Here is a 20,963-nt window from a genome sequence, read left to right on the forward strand (position 1 = left end):
CCTACATACAAATAACTATCTTCAACATACAGATGATGAAAAACACCTTCACATGTTGGGGGTGCAGGCTAAAGTTGAGAACCAGAAAGCTACAAAAACTCAATTCATGTTTTTTAAATACTTTATATGGTAAAAATACAGCAAAAATATTTTTTGTTCAAAGAGGAAAAAATATACTGCTATGGTCATGGTTCTAAGGATGATTTAAGTCGTCTCTGGCTCCTCAACTGTGCACTGTAGTGTGGGCTGACTTCAACTACGGCTTCTCCAGCTTCAGTCATTTATCAAAGCTAAAATCATACTGTGGAGAGAAGAAATTAATGTTACTAATGTTTCCTTAGGAATGTTCCTACAGAGTCTGGTCTGTCCAGACTTGCATCCCTAAGGCTCAGCAAGGAACACTCATTTAAGTAAAAAGCAAAAGCAATCATTTACACCTAAAGGAAAGAATATCTATATTAGGACATCAAAAGGCCCTAACGTTTTCACTAAAAGAAAAAAAAAAAAGAAAGAAAGAAAACCGGGGTAGAGGTGGCGGTAGGGAGCATAACCTAAAAGCACTGCTGGGCTCTAGCTTAGAGAAAACAAGCTGTGTCTAGGAAAAAACTTTAATTCTCCATGGAGATCTTCGCACATGTTGTTCCTGCCCCTGGAACCCCTCCTCTCATCCCCCATCAACCCAGTAACTTCCTCTCAGACTTCAGGATCCGGCAAGCTCCATCAGGCTCTGGCACGGCCTCTGGGAAGCCAGCCTCTCGGCCCAGGGCCGTTGCCCTGCCTCTTCCTGCACACCTCAGCTCATACCCACTTTCATTCTCCAGGATGACACCCGCGTGCTGCAATCAGCAGGCTCCCAGCTTTGACACAGGGATTCTGCGCTGCTCCTTTTGTGTCACACGCAGTGCCTTACACAGTGTCTTTGACACATGGCGGTCACTCAGTAAATACTCTGTTAAAACCACCACACTTAACAAGAGTTACAAGACTATCATTTTTTTACTGAAATCAGCCTTGCTATGCTGAGAGCAAATGACTAAAACACAGAAATACCCTTACACTACTAATGGTATAAGTGATGCGTTGTCCAAATTTAAACAAACTAAGGGTACACAGTGCACAGCACAAATTAATGGTAGTAACCAATATTTTTGAACACTTTGTTAGAGCTTACAAGAGGTCAGCACAAACCAAAGTGCTTTATGTGCATTATCTCATTTAATCCACATCACAAGCCCATAAGGCAGGTACTATTATTATCCCATTTTCAGATGAAGAAATTGAGGCACAGAGAGGATAAGAAACTTGCCCCAGGTCACACAGTGAGGGATTGGTAGATTACACCAGGCTGGCACCTAACCAAACACCAAAGGCATAGATTCCACCAATCTCCAAAGAAGATGGGAATTTTTTCCTTTAATTCTATTTAACAAACGCTGAATGTCTGCTATGTGCAAGGCACCATGCAAGTGGTAGCAGCCGATACAGAAGGAGCAGCATAAATCCCTACATTAGAAATCGGATGATTTAGAATAGTAAACACTTTTTAAAAACAGCAACCAAAGCTAAGAGAAAAGTGTTACAACAACATCTGCGATTACTCTTCCATCCTGATCCCTTGAGCTACAAGGAACGCCAAGGGGGAAGGAAACAGCAACATGGCTAAAAATGACAAGCTGAGAAGGGAAGGGAAAAGAAAGAAAAAGAAAGGATGCATCCAGTGAGCAATGCAGCTACTCAGGCAAACCAGTTATACTGGTTGCCTATCTTTTATTTCATTGTAAAGAACCATACCTTAAACCTGCCCCAAAATTGCTTCCTGATTCCTCCAATCCCCAGTCTTCAGTCCATCTTCCCACTGCTTTAAATTCAACAACTGAGAGGTAAGAAACACTTGTCCATTTTTAAATCCTAAGACTTTGGGTCTTACTAAGCAAGATACTGCTCCCTAATCCTACATTTACACCCAAAAGTGTGACTACATTAGCTTTGCTCCCAGATGTCTCAAGAAGCTCATGTTATCAAGACCTAGGGGATGTCCACTCTAGTTTATTCTCCAAAGCATAAAACCTGGAGGGGAGAGAAGGATGAAGAAAGGATAACCACCTTGCTTTTTGTCTCCGACAAATAGAAGGGAACATATATGATGGTAAAGATACCTTCATGTGGTTTGACTTTAAAAAGTAATAAAAATAAGAATAGGGCTTCCCTGGTGGCGCAGTGGTTGGGAGTCCGCCTGCCGATGCAGGGGACACGGGTTCATGCCTCAGTCTGGGAAGATCCCACATGCCACAGAGCGGCTGGGCTCGTGAGCCATGGCCACTGAGCCTGCGCGTCTGGAGCCTGTGCTCCACAAAGGGAGAGGCCACAACAGTGAGAGGCCCACGTACCACAAAAAAAAAATAATAAGAATAAGAATAGGTGTATCATTGTATTCTTCATGTTAAATTTTGCTCTTTATTTTCCATCTTTAATGCTAGGATTAAAAATTAAGCACGTTAGCAATGAGGTATGAGAACCAGAAATGTTATTAGTGTGGTTTTTCTGTCCTATTTTTTAAAATACAGAAAAGCAAATATGATAAATAGTCAAAAGGAAACCACCTAAACTCTAATTTCAATCTAGTCTGTGCGTGGAATTAGCATAGCAAAAGGATTTTAGGAAGCCTGCTTTTTCAGGCAGAGGCTAAAATGGCTCTGGCTTCTAAGCTATTTCAGACAAAATAGCAGGTTTTTAAAACTCTTATCTTTGTACAGTTTCTAATTATTAGGACTTTTTTGAGTGACAGAAGTTTAGTTCAGTACAAGTTTTTTCCTACTAGTCTCATGCCCATGTGAAAATTAAAATTTACCTCAGAAAAAAACAGGAATGATACAATTAAGCTTGGATACAAAAGCTTGACTTTTAGCCTCTTAAAGGCTTAATCAAATCATACACACATGACAATTTTTTTCTCTTCTTTGCTGCACTCTATGGGTCTATAATGGGTAAAGGAAAAGGTGGCATGTTATCTCTAAAACTTAAGGTAATAAATATAAGTTTAAACAGGACTGCATGAGGCTTCCAGTCTCTGATAGCCAATCCTTCATATTAATTCTTACTTCCAATCTAACTGGAAGACTGATGAAATTTTACCCGAACAGACCACTTGCATCCCAGAGAAAAGGCATCACACCTAAATTCCTTAATGCCAAGAAAGATCAGCCCAACGTGGATACAAGTTGTTGAGAGCTGCTGCCAGTGCTCTGGTCCCCCGAAGACCCAGGAGTGGGAAACTCTCTGGGGGTACATATAGTAATGTTTATAACAGGCAGTGAGACCTCACAGCTGGATACCAGGGGAGGGACAGAACAGCAAAGACAGTTTGAAGCATGTTGATAGCCTCAACAGCTAAGGAATAACTAACAACACAGAGTAACTCTACTCCAGGTCAGACAGAATGGAATCCTGATTCAATGACATGACATAAAAAAATCTACACAGCCACAAGAAATTCACATAATCCCCAAAAGCTCTGCAATGTTAATACAAAATCCTACGGTATAGTAATACCTCACCCGTCAAAAGCATATGGCATCCAGGAAAACGCCAGGACTGTAAACTCACCTATAAAGATACATGAAGAAACAGAGCAGGTGGAAACCAAGCTTGATCATAGCTTCTTTCATGTGTGACTTCAGCTGCCCTCGATTGTGTATTTCTGTTGGATCAAACACTCCCATGTTACCACTTGGCACCATAATGAACCTGGTAAATTAAAGGATGCACACACATTAGAAGGAAAATCAAATCATCAGCATAAATATTCAAAAATAAGTAAACCAGTAATAATCAACCTTCAAAAATGAACCAATCATAGCAGCCTTATATGACCAAATATGGACAAGGTATTATAATGATGTCACAGGCCATGCCTTAGTCTTCCTTTGAAAATACAATACTATTAATTTTAGGTGTAATTTCTGCCCTCTGAAACAAATACATTAACACTCTAGAGAAGGATATTTTATGCACTGAGACCCTTTTACCCATCTTCTGTAGAAAACTACTGAATCGGTAATACCTATAGCTGTCTTCCATGAGACACAAATGAAGGGGGCCCCAAAACCAAACCAACTTTATCGAGTTCTTAGAAACTTCTTTATCTACAAGGTTCTAACTTAATTAATGCAATTCTCTTCACCTTCACAACATCTCTGCAAGTTGTCTTTATGTTTAACACTTACATCTTTGTGTCAAACATAATTATTCCCATTTCACAGATGATACTAAAAAGAGAGATTCTATATCCCAAATAGAATCCTCATGTTTGGTGCTCCTGCAGATCAACAGATATGTCTCAATCTGCACGGTTAATAAACGGTACCTACTTGAAAAGAGCAATTTAAAGACGGCAGAAATGATTTAGAATAAATGCTACTGTGGTAAAATAAAACTCTTCAGTTAAGACAGTAAATGGAGAGTTCAGATGCAAATGCAGTGCCTAACTTTACATGACACTTAAAAAGTACAGATTACATTTAATTAAAATATAAATTTTATTTTAAATTAATTTTTATGTAAATATTAAGTTAAATAATAATATTTTGACAAATAAGAGATGTACATTTTATAGTGATGGAGGTATGACCACAGTGAGGGAATGAGAACAGGGCTACAAAGACAATACGGAACCTAAAGGGCACAGTAAGCACACACCAAGTTCCATATCCAGACCAATTCAACTCAGTGCTCACACAGACTCAGACTCAAACTTAAAAAAAATTCTTCAAGATACTGTGTTTAACACGCTGTGGAGTCTTTGGGCCTCTTGAGATAACACATAACATTTCATATTTATTAAATACCACTGTGTATATAGTATTACATATGATAATCTTCTCCTTCTTCCCCAAATGATTCCTTTTACAAATAAGAAAATTGGGTTACTTTGAGAGGATCAGTGAGTTTAAGCGTCTAGGCTTCTGCATCCCAACTGTGCCATCTGCACAGCATGCATGTCCTAACCTAGCACTGATCATGACCTCTTCCTTCTCGCACGTCCAAGCTTCTCTAGTCCAACTTTGGGTTCCTCACTCTCGCCACACATTTGGTTTCTCAATTATGACTTCTTTGAAATGCAAATGGCTCTCTGAGTTTCACAAATCTAAATTCTCCCCCCAATCCTAGTAGCCCATCTATGGCTGAATAAACGGTATATATGGTATTTACAAATGAATATCTGGATAGCATCTCAACTCAATACCTATTTTCCTCGATTTACAATGGTATTATATCATGATAAACCCATCAAAAATTGAAAATGCAATTAACACACCTAACCTACCGAACATCACAGCTTAGCCTAGCCTACCTTAAACATGCTCAGAACACTTACATTAGCCTACAGTTGGGCAAAATCGTCTAATACAAAGCCTATTTTATAACATTACAAGAAAGTTTCGTACCGCATATCGCTAGTCCAGAAACAGATCAAAATTCAAAATTCGAAATACGGTTTATACTGAAATGTGTATCATTTTCACACCATCATGAAGTCGAAAAATCAAAAGTCAAACTATTGTAAATCGAGGACCATCTGTAGTCTCAAAGAGTCTTATCCTTCTCTGACTGCTAGCTTATCTAACAGGAGTGTCACCACTTCCTCAGTAGTCCTTAAAAACTTTCTCTTACTCAATTCTGACTTCTCTCTTCATCTTTCATAGGCAATAGGTTAAACTCTTGTCCATTCTTCCTTCCTATCACCACTTATATAGCCCTATCTTGTTGTTTGTTTTTTTTTGCGGTACGCGGGCCTCTCACTGTTGTGGCCTCTCACGTTGCGGAGCACAGGCTCCAGACGCGCAGGCTCAGCAGCCATGGCTCACGGGCCCAGCTGCTCCACGGCATGTGGGATCTTCCTGGACTGGGGCACGAACCCATGTCCCCTGCATCGGCAGGCGGACTCTCAACCACTGCGCCACCAGGGAAGCCCTAGCCCTATCTTTTTCATTCCCACTATCACAACTCTATTCCAGTACTATATTATCTCACCCCCGTCTCTGAACTGGTTTCCCTACCTCCTGCCTCTTTTCCATCCAATCAATACTATATAATCCTTCCAGAAAAATCTTCCCAAAGCATAATTTATATCATGTCAACTTAGCTAATCAAAAACATATGCAGCAAATGTATAAAATAAGCTACAAGGACATACTGTACAACACAGAATATAACCAATATTCTATAATAGCTATAAATGGAGTATAACCTCTAAAAATTGTGAATCACCATACTGTACACCTGTAACATATAATATTGTACATGAACTATAATTCAATAAAAAAGAAATTAATTAAAAACATATAGAGCAAGGAAGATATATGAATGGCTAATAAGCACATTAAAAAGTACTCAACATCATTAGTCACTAGGGAATGTAAATCGAAACCACAGTGAGATACCACTTCACATTCAATAAGACAGCTAAAATACAAAAGACACAACAAAAAGTGTTGGCAGGGATGTGGAGAAACTGTAACCTTCATACACAGTTGGTGGAAACGTAAAATAGTGCAGCTGCTTTTGAACACTCAGGTAGTTCCTCAAAAGGTCAAACCATAGAGTTATACCATATGACCCAGCAATTCCACTCCTAAAAGAAATGAAAATATATGTCCACACAAAAATATGCACATGAACGTGAAAGGATGCTCTACATCACTAATCATTAGAGAAATGCAAAGCAAAACTACAATGAGATATTACCTCACACTGGTCAGAATGGCCTTCATCAAAAAATCTACGAACAATAAATGCTGGAGAGGGTGTGGAGAAAAGGGAACCCTCTTGCACTGTTGATGGGAATGTAAATTGATACAGCCACTATGGAGAACAGTATGGAGGTTCCTTAAAAAACTAAAAATAGAACTACGATATGACCCAGCAATCCCACCACTGGGCATATACCCTGAGAAAACCATAATTCAGAAAGAGTCATGTACCACAATGTTCATTGCAGCTCTATTTACAATAGCCAGGACATGTAAGCAACCTAAGTGTCCATCAACAGATGAATGGATAAAGAAGATGTGGCACATACATACAATGGAATATTACTCAACCATAAAAAGAAACGAAATTGAGTTATTTGTAGTGAGGCGGATGGACCTAGAGTCTGTCATACAGAGTAAAGTAAGTCAGAAAGAGAAAAACAAATACCATATGCTAACACATATATATGGAATCTTAAGAAAGAAAAAAATTCCCTGGGCAGGGACAGGGGCAGGACAGGAATAAAGATGCAGACGTAGAGAATGGACTTGAGGACATGGGGAGGGGGAAGGGTAAGCTGGGATGAAGTGAGAGAGTGGCATTGACATATATACACTACCAAATGTAAAATAGATAGCTAGTGAGAAGCAGCTGCATAGCACAGGGAGATGAGCTGGGTGCTTTGTGTCCACCTAGAGGGGTGGGATAGGGAGGGTGGGAGGGAGACGCAGGAGGGAGTAGATATGGGGATATATGTATATGTATGGCTGATTCACTTTGTTATAAAGCAGAAACTAACACACCATTGTAGAGCAATTATACTCCAATAAAGATGTTAATAATAAAAAAAAGACACGATCACATTGCATTTTGGTAAATTAAAAGAATAATTTTAATGAAAAAAAATATGCACATGAATGTTCATAGAATTATTTATAATAGGCAAAAAGTGGAAACTCAAATGCCCATTAATTGCAAACGGATAAACAAAATGTAGTATTGCCATACAATGGAATATTACTCCACAATAAAAAGGAATAAAGTACTGATACATGACACGGCATGGATGAACCCTGAAAATATTATGCTAAGTGAAAGAAGCCATAAAAGATCACATATTGATCTCTTTTAAATGATATGTCTGTCCAGAACAGGTTATTTTACAAAGACAGAAAGGAGACTAGCAGTTGCCTAGAGCTGGGGGAGGGGAGTGACTTCTAAAGGACATAGGGCTTCTTTTGGGGGTGATGAAAATGTTCTTAAATACGTTGTGGTGATGGTTGCTTACATCTATAAATATACCAAAAACATATTGGATAGTATAGTTTAAATGGGTGAACTTTATGCTACCAGTACTCATATGTATAAATAAACAAACTGTACTCACCGATATATATTCCAAGTGGCAACAGGCAAGTTGAGAAGGAAGATGAACCAGTGCAATGAAATGAGCATTAATACAGTGACAATAGTATGGCCAACCAATTCTGGAATTACCCACTGCAAGGGAAGAACACAGTATTACATCTCACTGCTGTGTCCTTCCGGAATGTACATGTTACTTGAAATTAAATCAAAGAAAGTACAGAGAATTTCCAAGCTAGTGTTTCAAGATTATTTTTAGGCTCGGATATCCCAGATTTGCATACTGCTATCACTGCTTACCCAGTGCAAATAAATCAGGACACAGCTTAAAAATGATGCACTTAGTCTTTAATTACATTTTACCCTAAGCAAAGATTCAGATTCATTCTCTAAGCAGGTACAAATGACAACTAGAGAAAAAATAGAGTATTATTTACTTTCTATTCCAATATCTGTGCTAAAGCCTCTTACTCTAATTTGGGATGGTTTATATCCACATACATGCTGCCTTTCAGGTCAGAATACCGATCCTAAACATTTCCAAGCTCCAGAACCCTGAGGGAAATCATCTCACATCCACCAAAAAAAAAAGTACTTTAACAGCTTACAATATGAGCTCAAAGTTAAACAAATATGATAATGGACCAGGATAACAGAATCCCAGACTATTGGCTTTATAGCACCCAGTGCCCTTATCTATGTTCTTTGTTTATTGTGCAATATTATAGTTCTCATATATCAACAGCTATTGTGGCAGGTTCTCAATTCACCAATAGTTTTCCTCTCCTATGAGTAGAGATTTTTCTTTTAATGGAAGTTAATAGCTAGTATTTATTGAGCCACAAACTGGCACTCCCAACTTATAGAAATGAGGAAAATAAAATTCAAGAGAGATTAAGTAACTTGCCCAAGGTCACACAGCTACTTAGTGGCAGAGCTATATAACAGAAGCCCAGACACACTGGTCCCAGGTCTCTTGCATTTAGATTTCAGATACATTTTTTTCTTTTTTCCTGGGGGGGACGGTGTCACTCTGCGAAGCCTGCAGGATCTTATTTCCCCAACCAGGGAATGAACCCATGCCCTGGGCAGTGAAAGCACGGAGTCCTAACCACTGGACCACCAGGAAATTCCCTTAGATACGTTTTTTTTTTTTTTTTGGCTGCATTGGGTCTTTGTTGCTGCGCGTGGGCTTTCTCTAGTTGCGGCGAGCAGGGGCTACTCTTCGTTGCAGTGCACGGGCTTCTCATTGGGGTGGCTTCTCTTGTTGCAGAGCACAGGCTCTAGGCTTCAGTAGTTGTGGCTCACGGGCTCTAGCGCTCAGACTCAGTAGTTGTGGTGCATGGGCTTAGTTGCTCTGCAGCATGTGGGATCTTCCCAGACAAGGGCTCAAACCCATGTCCCCTGCATTGGCAGATGGATTCTCTGCACCACCAGGGATATCCCACTTTTTCTTAATAAACAAAGAAGAAGGGCCTTAAACCTAATTTGCAATCAACCAAAATATTTTTAAGTATGTAAATGCATTTTTAAAGTGTAACCAATTTAACATAATGCTAATATGTGTAAGCTGCAAAATCAGATAAACCTGGAGTAAAACTCATGCTCTATCCTATTTATTAGCTGTGCAATTTTAGGAAGTTATCTACCCTCTCTAAATCATGACTTTCTCATCTGTAAAATGGAGATAATACTTACACCTCATGAGGTTGTTTCAGAGAATTAGACAAAATAATATATGTAAGCCACACACAAAGTAAGCACTCAATTCACATTCCCACCAGCAGTGCAAGAGTGTTCCCTTTTCTCCACACCCTCTCCAGCATTTATTGTTTCTAGATTTTTTAATGATGGCCATTCTGATACTTATCTTCTGAAAGATAGATCAGTGGAACAGGATAGAAAGCCCAGAGACAAACCCACGCACATATGGTCACCTTATCTTTGGTAAACGAGGCAGGAATGTACAGTGGAGAAAGGACAGCCTCTTCAATAAGTGGTGCTGGGAAAACTGGACAGGTACATGTAAAAGTATGAGATTAGATCACTCCCTAACACCATACACAAAAATAAGCTCAAAATGGATTAAAGACCTAAATGTAAGGCCAGAAACTATCAAACTCTTAGAGGAAAACATAGGCAGAACACTCTATGACATAAATCACAGCGAGATCCTTTTTGACCCACCTCCTAGAGAAATGGAAAGAAAAACAAAAATAAACAAATGGGACCTAATGAAACTTCAAAGCTTTTGCACAGCAGAGGAAACCATAAACAAGACGAAAAGACAACCCTCAGAATGGGAACAAGTATTTGCAAATGAAGCAACTGACAAAGGATTAATCTCTAAAATTTATAAGCAGCTCATGCAGCTCAATATCAAAAAAACAAACAACCCAATCCAAAAATGGGCAGAAGACCTAAATAGACATTTCTCCAAAGAAGATATACAGACTGCCAACAAACACATGAAAGAATGCTCAACATCATTAATCATTAGAGAAATGCAAATCAAAACTACAATGAGATATCATCAGAAGTGAGAGAGTGGCATGGACATATATATACTACCAAACGTAAAATAGATAGCTAGTGGGGGACAGCCGCATAGCACAGGGAGATCAGCTCGCTGCTTTGTGACCACCTAGAGGGGTGGGATAGGGAGGGTGGGAGGGAGGGAGACGCAAGAGGGAAGAGATATGGGAGCATATGTATATGTATAACTGATTCACTTTGTTATAAAGCAGAAACTAACACACCATTGTAAAGCAATTATACTCCAATAAAGATGTAAAAAAAAAAAAAAGTAAGCCCTCAATAAATGTTAGCTGATGTTACTACTACTCCCCTCCATGCTATCAGACCCACATAGAAGTAGCTTTCAAACTTTGGATTTCTTACTGTGGGCTGCATTTTGGTTTACATAAACAAAAACCTAAAACAAACGTTTCAGGAAGCGGTACTTGACCTTATTATACTTGGATACTAACTTTCTACCAAGCCCTCTGTTCTCTTTCTCTTCCCTCCTTAATAATGTGTTCTTCCCCTAACTTAGGGGTAAGAAGCTCTAGGCTTATTTCACCCAGGCAGGAGTTTGAAAGATTCTTCTCTGGAGTAACTTAATGGCACAAGAGAAAACACCTACAAAAAAACTGCTATTTCAGGTACCCCCAAAAAAGGTAGACACCAACTGCCCTCAGTGAAGTCTTACCTACCAGTCAGTCAACAGCCTGGACCACCCAATGAGCTTCCAATGAGTATTTTCGTGCCTTACCCTAAAGTATGACTAGATAGCCATGTATCAGAAATTGAGGAAAGCCCTCAATATGAAAGAAGGGGGAAAAACAAAGAGAAAGGAACTTGGAAAAAAACAGATATAATGTAGGAAGCAGAAGGAAATTTCAAAATTACTATAATCAATATCCTTGAGAACAAAGAGAGTCAAGCATGAACCAAGAGAACAAAAAGCTCTTAGAAATTAAAAATTTGACATAAATGATATACATACAAGAAAATTCAGAAGATAAAACAGAGGAAATCTTAAAACAAGAAGGTAGAAAAAAGACAAAGGGACAAAAATAAGAAAAAGAAGAACTGGGAGATCAATCCAGCAGATAAATTATCCAGCAAATCCAAGTTACTGAAAGAGAAGAGAGAAAATAGAAGGGGAAGACATTATCAAAGAAAGAAGTAGAAGAAAATTTCCCAGATTCAAAGAACCTCTCAGATGCCCAAAACAATGAGTGAAAAAGGCCTAAACAAAGGTATACCACTGCAAAATTCCCAAACACCAAGGATTACCATAAATAAACCCAACCAAGGATAAAGGTTAAGATTCTAAAACTTCTGGAGAGGATGGAGGTAGGGGTGGGAGGAGAGGGAAGAGAGAGATCCCATCAAGACGATAAGAAATAAAAATGGCACCAGACTTCCCAACTTGAACAACACTAGAAGTTAAAAGACCTTGACCAAGCAAACTCTGAAAAAAAAATCTTTTCTAACCTAGAATTCTACACTCAGAGAACCTATCAATCAAGGGAAAGGATAAGACATTTTCAAACATGCAAGTTCTCAAAATTTAATTCCCATGTACCAAATCTCAAGAAGCTACTCCAGCAAAACGAGGTAGTAAGCCAAGAGAAAGGAAGACATGATTTCCAAGAATCAGGGGATCCAACCAGGAGTCCCAGGATGCAGGCTGTGAAACAGGCCTAAAGAGCAACCAGTCCAGACTATAGCAAGAGGATGTAGGTCTTGAGGGGAAATGTCACCTAGAAAAAAACAACTGACAGATTATTTTAGCATGTTTGAAACATGCAGAAAATAGTACTGAAGGGCTTTAAAGATGTTATCTGAAAAGACAAAGCTATGCAGAAAAAAAAATTGGAAAGAAAAATATGATCACTGTCTACCATAAGGCTCGACAATAAAAAATGTTTATATAATATAATAGTATATCATAATGATATAAACATTGAATATAAACTTAAAAAGAAAATGGAAAAATAGGAGAGATGTTTAGAAGGGGGTACCTAAGAACTAAATCTGTCATATTGACTCAGAAGTCAATAGGTAATATGTAAAACTGATAAATCAAGAAATAGTGGGAGGGACTTCCCTGCTGGCGCAGTGGTTAAGAATCTGCTTGCCAATGCAGGGGACATGGGTTCAAGTTCTGGTCCAGGAAGATCCCACATGCCGCGGAGCAACTAAGCCCGTGTGCCACAACTACTGAGCCTGCGCTTTAGAGCCCGTGAGCCACAACTACTGAGCCCAGGTGCCACAACTACTGAAGCCCGCACGCCTAGAGCCCGTGCTCCGCAACGAGAAGCCACCGCAATGACAAGCCCGTGCACCGCAACGAAGAGTAGCCCCCACTTGCCACAACTAGAGAAAGCCCACACACAGCAACGAAGACCCAACACAGCCATAAATAAATAAATAAATAAAAAGAAATTTATAAAAAAGAAATAGTGGGAGTTCTCTGGTGGCCTACTGGTTACGATTCTGGGCATTCACTGCCGTGGTCTGGGTTCAATCCCTGGTTGGGGAACTTAGATCCTGCAAGCCACGCACCACGGCCAAAAAAAATGAAAAAGAAATAGTAGTGCAAGCACATAGAGAAATATGAATATAAGTATCAGAAAAAAATTAACAGCTCTAGTGTTGAAATCAGTTGCCTCTAAGAAGCAAGACAGATAGGATTTAAAAGGGTCAGGAAGGAACTGCTGTTTTTCACTACAAGCTTTGTAGTACCTCTGACTTTAGTTGTATGCAAGTATAACTTTCACAAAAACAAAAATTAACGTTAAAAAAACTACTTAACTTCAAACTGAAGGAGTAACTTTCTCAATAGAAGAATCCAGGTAACCTTTTTTTGTGTGTTTATTTGTATTTTTGTAAAAGAAAACCCACAAAATACCCACCTAAAATAGTGAGTAAGCAAGAAATATAAAAAGAAATACAATCCATCTGAAAAAATATATATATTATTAGATGGATCTATCTATCAGTATAAAATCATTCTTCTAAAGATGAGGAGGCCTAATCAACCATACTTCAATTTTTTAAAAAAGCAGAGGGCCCTGCCTGGCACACAGCAGGAACTTAATTTGTTTAAAATTAATTAAATTTCAATTTTTAAAAAATTAAAAATAAAGATGAGGAGGCCTGAAACTAATGCAATGTTACATGTCAATTATATCTCAAGAAAAAAAAAGAACTCTGAAAGCATAGCAGATAAACAAAATCTTTTATTTAAATCTATCACTGTATTAAACCATGTTCTGGACAATTGCGAAGGAAGGAAGGGAGGGAGAGAAGGAGGGAGGGAGAGAAGGAGGAAGGAAGGAAGGAGAGGAGAGGAGGAATATAATTTACTAGAAATTTTAATTTAAATTTAATGGCCTTAAAACAAATCAACTAATTCCATTTCTCAAGGAGCCACAAAAAGGTCCTCTTTCCAGAGTAAAGAAACAAAATTTCAAGTTAGGTCTTCTGGTATAGTTTCATGATCTAAAAATATTGCAAAGCGCAGTAGTTCCACAAACATTCCAATGAATATCAAATACACATATGCTGACTATCTGTAATTATCTTTAACACAGAAAATGGAGAACTGCCTTCAATGCCAGAAAATGAGGAAAGAGATGTCTTACCTTGTTTAATTTTGAGCAACATGATCTAGCATTAATGTAATCACATTCTAAATCAGACAATGTAATTATCTGACAATCAAGATAAGGAATTATTAGACTTCTTTTATAACAACTATTTAAGTTTCAGAAAGCAATCACAGTTGCAAAGCAGAATTAGATTTTTGACTTGAAAAGATTAAGTTATTTCCTTAAAGTTCATTTATTAGACAACTAAATTTTCTCATTTATGTTCCTTCAGCAAGTGATTTTCACAAAATAATCCTCTTATTATGCACAATTCTAATGTGACCCATACCAGAACATTCAAGCTGGATTCCTCAAATGTCAAACAGTGGCCAAAAGAAATGGAAAATATGACCTATATAAACAGTTTAAATGTTATAAACCTGAATTCCCAATAGTAGAAAAAGTGTTTATTTATGATATATCCATAAAATGTCTTTGAAGACTTAAGATATGAAAAAAAAAGGATACAAAACTATAAACTCAGCTTGGTCATATGTTAGCAGTGGTTATGTCTTGAAAGTTGGATTACAGATGGTTTGTTTTCCCAATAGTTTTCTCTATAATCAAACTTTCCACTTACATATATTATACTGGACTTAAACAAAAAGTGGGTTTTAGTACAAAATATAAACTTACAAATAAAAATGTGAGGGACAGATAGACATAAAAAGTCTTCAATTGAATGTGTGGTATTTACTTTAAAATGCACCCCCAGCCTCCCCACAATAGTTGGGAAAAAAATGAAAAAGAACGGCAAAATGTTGAAAATCACTGAAGGTGAGCAATAGAAACATGGGGTTTATTACACTACTCTCTCTACCTTTATGTTCGAAAATGTCCAATAAAATAGGTAAAAAGAAATGTTCTCAACTAAATTCTATACTTTTCCATATGGATAATCCCCCTATCACCTCAACCCAGTCAAAGCCAAAAGCATCACTTTCTCCACAAATAGTTCCACCTCCAGTTTATTTCTGTCAATGACACAAGCATCATTTGCCCAGGCTCAAAATATGGAAAGTTATTTCTACCTTCTGTTTCATATCTCAGAATCAATCATTACCAGGTCCTATCAATCATTTCTTTTTAACACCACTCACATTAATTCCTCTTTCACCTGTCCACAATTAGTATCCCATTCCAGATCCAAATGAACCCATTCCCTAATGGTTTCTTACCTTCCAATCTTTCCTGTTTCCAACCCACTCTACAGACTTATCTTCATAATACACCACTTTGTTTATGTCAAAAATTTTCAATGGCTCCCTATTGCCTAGAGGCTAAAAATGAAAGCCCTCCTCTCCTTAACATTCAAACCCTCCAAAATCTAATCTAATCTAGCCTTTCCAAACCTGACCTGCTGCCGCCAAAATCAACCTTGTGCTCCAGATGGCCTATTCCTCCATTACCCAGAAATGCCATGAACACACCTTTCTCTTCACCTTTGCTCTTGCCTGTATCTGATTTTGAATATCCACCCCTTTCCTTCTCTGCAGGTTTCTTTATTGGTTCAAAGTCCAGAAAAACTCTTATCCCTACAGAATGTATACCCGATGATTTTCCACCTCTTGGCTCTAATATTAAGCTAGTACAACTATCCCAAAATACAATAATACAATATGCTGAATTTCATCAAAACACATCCTGAATGTACCTTAATATCTAAGTCCAACACTCCACCTAACATGTTTCTATGTACATAAACTGGTATAAGCCAAGGCTTTTTTTATTTTTTGGCTGTGCCGCCCGGCTTGCAGAATCTTAGTTCCCTGACCGGGGATGGAACCCGGGGCCCCGCTGCAGTGAGCGCACCAAGTCCTAACCACTGGACCATCAGGAAATCCCCTAGCCAACGCTATTTTAAATTATCAAGACTAGTTTTCCAAACTGCAGTAAGATAAATCCAAGTCTCATTTCTCTGAACTTAAGCTCCTGTTCCTTATGCCACAAGAGAGATGTAGGTCATCAAAACTTCCTAAGTGATGCTGCCCTTTCAGTCAGCTCGCCAAGCCTAATAAAATTCAGGGTTCTCCTCGTCAGAAATCATCAGTTAAAGTAAAAACTGCTGTTCAATGCGTGGTAGGGAGGGAAGGCAGAGCAATATTTACTAAACATTGGCCATGGGGTAGGCATTGTGCTGCTAGGTGCTTAACACGCCCTCATTGTGCACATACCTATCTGGGAAGTAAACATTTTCCCCCATTTTAAAGATAAGAAAACTGAGGCTTAGAGAGGTGAAATAATGTGCATAGCAAATAACTAGCTGAGCAAGGAGTCCTGATTCCAAGTTTTGTCCCTTCCCACTTCAACAAGTTGCCAGGCCACAACAAAGTATGAAGCCACACTGAAAACATACTCTGTACAACCATCCTAAAGCCAGAATGCTCTGGCAAACAAACAGTTTAATTCTGTCAGAAAGGGACACATGTAATTTCCAAGGGAAAAAAATACAATGCAGAGCTTCTCATGTTTTTTCTTCGCTTACATTTAATTACTTAAAATTGGATTGTGCGTTGCATCGTTGGGTGACAACTAAGACTAGAAGCTCCCTCGAGAGTAGAGTTGTAGCCCACACGCCTTCTAGAGTGCTAGGTTCAACGACCATTTATTGGCCTGGAAAATACAGTATGAATACTGTAGCAGGAACAGCGATACAAAATACGGAAGTTTTAAACATGGGTCGACACAGAAAAGTGTAAAAGCTGATAAACGACTGAGAACTAAATTACGTGTATAGTTACTGAATTTACAGGTCTGCAACCGACAGGGGCAACCGAAATAATCAGCTGCAGCTGGTTTCTAAAACAAACCCTTCCCAACACTCCCTACAAAAAGGCATCGGGAAGGAAACACTTCACCCGTTTTTGAAATGAATCAACTCCTGGATGTGAAAGGTCGCTACAAGTTCCAACACCCGCGAGAACAAAGGGGAGGGCAGCGGGGGTGTTGCCCAGAGAATGACAAGAGGCGCCAAATTGCCTCCGCCGAGCTCAGCGCGGGACAGTCCACTAGCGACCACCCCTGGGACGTGAGCCGTCGTTCTCGGGACCCCCAGCATCCGGCGAAGGGCCCGGCCAAAGGGAGCTGCAAGAAAAACCACAACCCTGATCTCTGCAGGACCCAAAAGGAGGAAAACCGCGACCCCTCTCTCCTGAGGACCACAAGGGGAGGCCAAGTGCCAGCCCCCGCGCAGGGCAGAGCGGGTCCGGGCGTCACAGGGGCGAGCTGTGGCGGGCAGGCCGGGCCGGGGCGCTTCAAGAGAAAGGCCCGCTCGGACCCCCGAGTGAGGGGCGAAGTTGGGCAGCCGGGGTCCTCCTCCCGCCCGGGCTCGCCACATCGGTCTGGCGGGCCGGGCCAGCGCCCAGGGTACCCGCGCCGGCCGCCGGCCGCCTGCCTTGCTCCCTCGCACCTGCCCTGGCCCCCACCCAGGCCCACCCCCAGCCTACTCCCTCGGGTGGAGGGCCCCAGGTCGGCCTCCGCCCGCCTCAGGCAAGGATACGAAGTACACTGAGAGGAAGATAAGCGCGCAACAGTCAAGGAGAGAGAAGACGAACACCGCCGCCTCCATTCTACTCCGCCACCGCCGCGCCGCTCCTTCCGTCAAACTGGCTGTGGTGCCCGGACCAGCCCCGCCCCGCCCCCTGATAGGCCCTTACCCCTGCTTGTTGGAGCAACACAGTCCACTCCGCCGGGACGCGGCATGCCGGGAGTTGTAGTCTTTTCTTTTTCCAAAAAACTCTACCGCCGTGAGTCTGATGCATGCTGGGAAATGTAGTTCAGTAGTACGAATACCTATCAAAGCGGTGGGCCGGGTCTCTATCCTAAATCTGATTGATTATTTCCAAAAATGTGACAAGCAATTAGTCAACGAGTATTTACTGATCGCTTGTAATCTTCTGGATACGCAGTAGAACTTCTTTGCCATGTGCTAAATTTTCTTTCGATTCCGCACTGGACCCACTGGATCCCTGACTTGGGAATGGTAAGAGGATTTCAAGCCACTCCACGCGGCTTCTGGGATCTTAGTTGTGGCTCACGGGCTTAGTTGCTCTGAGGCATGTGGGATCTTCCCGGCAGGGATCGAACCTGTGTCCCCTGCATTGGCAGGTGTATTCTTAACCACTGCACCACCAGGGAAGTCCATTATCCCTCTGTTCTTGCACGTTGTCTACTTTTTCCAGTAGTTCCTTAGCTTATTAATCATAGTTGTTTTAAATTCATAGTCTGATAATTATAACATGCCTGCCACAACTGAGTCTGGATCTGGTTCTTGCTCTGTCTCTTCAGACTGTGTTTTTTTGCCTGTTAGTATGCTTTGTACTAGAGCCATCTGATGGAAAAAACCAAATGAACCTTTTGGACGACCCAATGCATCTTTCTCCATCCCTATCCCCTTGCTTTTTTTTCCCTCTAATTTTATAACATATAATTGATATATAACATTGTGTAAGTTTAAGGTTTACAGTGTGATGATTTGATGCACATATATACTGCAACATAATTACCACAATAAGGTTAGTGAACACATCCTTTGATTCACATAATTACCATTTTGTTGTTGTTATAGTGAGAACATTAAAGCTCTAATGTCATAGCAACCATGCCTTTACTTTTCATCTATATGTGTTTTTATATTGAAAGTGGGTTTCTTGTAGATGATATATAGTTGGGTTGTATTTTTTGGGAATTCCCTGGTGGTCCAGTGGTTAGGACCCTGCGCTTTCGCTGCTGAGGGCATGGGTTCAATCCCTGGTCGGGAAACTAAAATCCCACAAGCTGTGCTTTGCGGCCAAAAAAAATTTTTTTAAGTGATTATTGATATAGTTGGACCAATATTATATTGGATTCATATTTGTTACTGTTTTATTTTCATATATATATTTATTTATTGGTTGCATTGGGTCTTCATTGCTGTGCTCAGGCTTTCTCTAGTACAGCAGTGGGGGGCTACTCTTCACTGTGGTGCACGGGCTTCTCACTGCTGTGGCTTCTCTTGTTGTGGAACACTTTTAAATAACACTATACCATTTTGTGGCTAATGCAAGTATCTTATAATAAATTATTCCTAACTCCTCTCTCCTGTCCCTTGTATCATTTTTTTCTTGAGTCTTTTTTATTTTTTATTGAATGAAACAATAGTGCTTTACAATTTTCAAAAGTTTCACACACGTGATTTCATATAATCCCATAATAACCCTTTTTTAATCCCATAACTCTTTATTGCCCCTCCCCCCTTCCATCCCCACTGATAACCCCTAGTTTGTGCTCTGTATCTATGAGTCTGCTTTTTTGTTTGCTTTCCTTTTCCTTTTTTTAACATCTTTATTGGAGTATAATTGCTTTACAATGGTGTGTTAGTTTCTGCTTTATAACAAAGTGAATCAGCTATACATATACATATATCTGCATATCCCCGCCCTCTTGCTTCTCCCTCCCACCCTCCCTATCCCACTCCTCTAGGTGGTCACAAAGCACCGAGCAGATCTCCCTGTGCTGAGCTGCTTCCCACTAGCTATCTATTTTACATTTGGTAGTGTATATATGTCCATGCCACTGTCTCACTTCGTCCCAGCTTGTCCTTCCTCCTCCCCACGTACTCAAGTCCATTCTCTACATCTGCATCTTTATTGCTGTCCTGCCCCTAGGTTTTTCAGAACCTTTTTTTTTTTTTTAGATTCCATATATATGTATTAACACAGAGTATTTGTTTTTCTCTTTCTGATTTACTTCACTCTGTATGACAGACTCCAGGTCCATCCACCTCACTACAAATAACTCAATTTCGATTCTTTTTATGGCTCAGTAATATTCCATTGTATGTGCCACATCTTCTTTTATCCATTCATGTGTCAAAGGACACTTAGGTTGCTTCCATGTTCTGGCTATCGTAAATAGAGCTGCAATGAAAATTGTGATACATGACTCTTTTTGAATTATGGTTTTCTCAGGGTATATGCCCAGTAGTGGAATTGCTGGCTTATACGGTAGTTCTATTTTTAGTTTTTTAAGGAACCTCCACACTGTTCTCCATAGTGGCTGTATCAATTTATATGCCCACCAACAGTGCAAGAGGGTTCCCTTTTCTCCACACCCTCTCCAGCATTTATTGTTTGTAGATTTTTTGATGAAGGCCATTCTGATGGGTGTGAGGTGATACCTCATTGTAGTTTTTGATTTGCATTTCTCTAATGATTAGTGATGTTGAGCATCCCTTCATGTGTTTCTTACAATCTGTATGTCTTCTTTGGAGAAATGTCTATTTAGGTCTTCTGCCCATTTTTGGATTGGGTTGTTTGTTTTTTTGATATTGAGCTGCATGAACTGCTTATAAATTTTAGAGATTAATCCTTTGTCAGTTGCTTCATTTGCAAATACTTGTTCCCATTCTGAGGGTTGTCTTTTCGTCTTGTTTATGGTTTCCTCTGCTGTGCAAAAGCTTTGAAGTTTCATTAGGTCCCATTTGTTTATTTTTGTTTTTCTTTCCATTTCTCTAGGAGGTGGGTCAAAAAGGATCTCGCTGTGATTTATGTCATAGAGTGTTCTGCCTATGTTTTCCTCTAAGAGTTTGATAGTTTCTGGCCTTACATTTAGGTCTTTAATCCATTTTGAGCTTATTTTTGTGTATGGTGTTAGGGAGTGATCTAATCTCATACTTTTACATGTACCTGTCCAGTTTTCCCAGCA

General features: G+C 39.7%; 1 protein-coding gene across 7 annotated transcripts; it reads right to left on the minus strand.

Moving 5' to 3' along the window:
• Positions 1–103: 103 nt before the first annotated feature.
• CNIH4 (cornichon family AMPA receptor auxiliary protein 4) lies at positions 104–17,929 on the minus strand. 7 transcript variants are annotated; one of them, XR_007475502.1, is made up of 6 exons: positions 17,779–17,928; positions 14,274–14,342; positions 8,138–8,250; positions 3,604–3,744; positions 1,792–1,873; positions 104–301 (listed from the first exon to the last, which is right to left on the minus strand). XR_007475502.1 is itself a non-coding variant. In XM_033430409.2 (6 exons), exons 1-5 carry the CDS (start codon positions 17,845–17,847, stop codon positions 1,840–1,842), a joined length of 411 nt encoding a protein of 136 aa, XP_033286300.1. In that variant the 5' UTR covers positions 17,848–17,928; the 3' UTR covers positions 104–301; positions 1,792–1,839. The 7 variants fall into 7 exon arrangements, 4 of the variants coding, with proteins under 4 accessions (XP_033286300.1, XP_004271044.1, XP_033286302.1 ...); XM_033430409.2 differs by having other exon boundaries at positions 1,792–1,858; XM_004270996.4 differs by lacking the exon at positions 1,792–1,873 and having other exon boundaries at positions 17,779–17,927.
• Between the last annotated feature and the right edge of the window lie 3,034 nt (positions 17,930–20,963).

This window comes from Orcinus orca, chromosome 1, assembly GCF_937001465.1.
Source record: "Orcinus orca chromosome 1, mOrcOrc1.1, whole genome shotgun sequence".
Taxonomy (NCBI): Eukaryota; Metazoa; Chordata; class Mammalia; order Artiodactyla; family Delphinidae; genus Orcinus; species Orcinus orca.

Excerpts from the sequence above, each read along its gene's own strand:
- CNIH4 (XM_004270996.4), bottom strand. The coding sequence starts at position 17,847 with ATGGAGGCGGCGGTGTTCGTCTTCTCTCTCCTTGACTGTTGCGCGCTT. Across the intron at positions 14,343-17,778 it reads TCTTCCTCTCAGTGTACTTC|ATAATTACATTGTCTGATTT; the intron begins GTATCCTTGCCT and ends CTTGATTGTCAG. Across the intron at positions 8,251-14,273 it reads GTTGCTCAAAATTAAACAAG|TGGGTAATTCCAGAATTGGT; the intron begins GTAAGACATCTC and ends CTTCCCTTGCAG.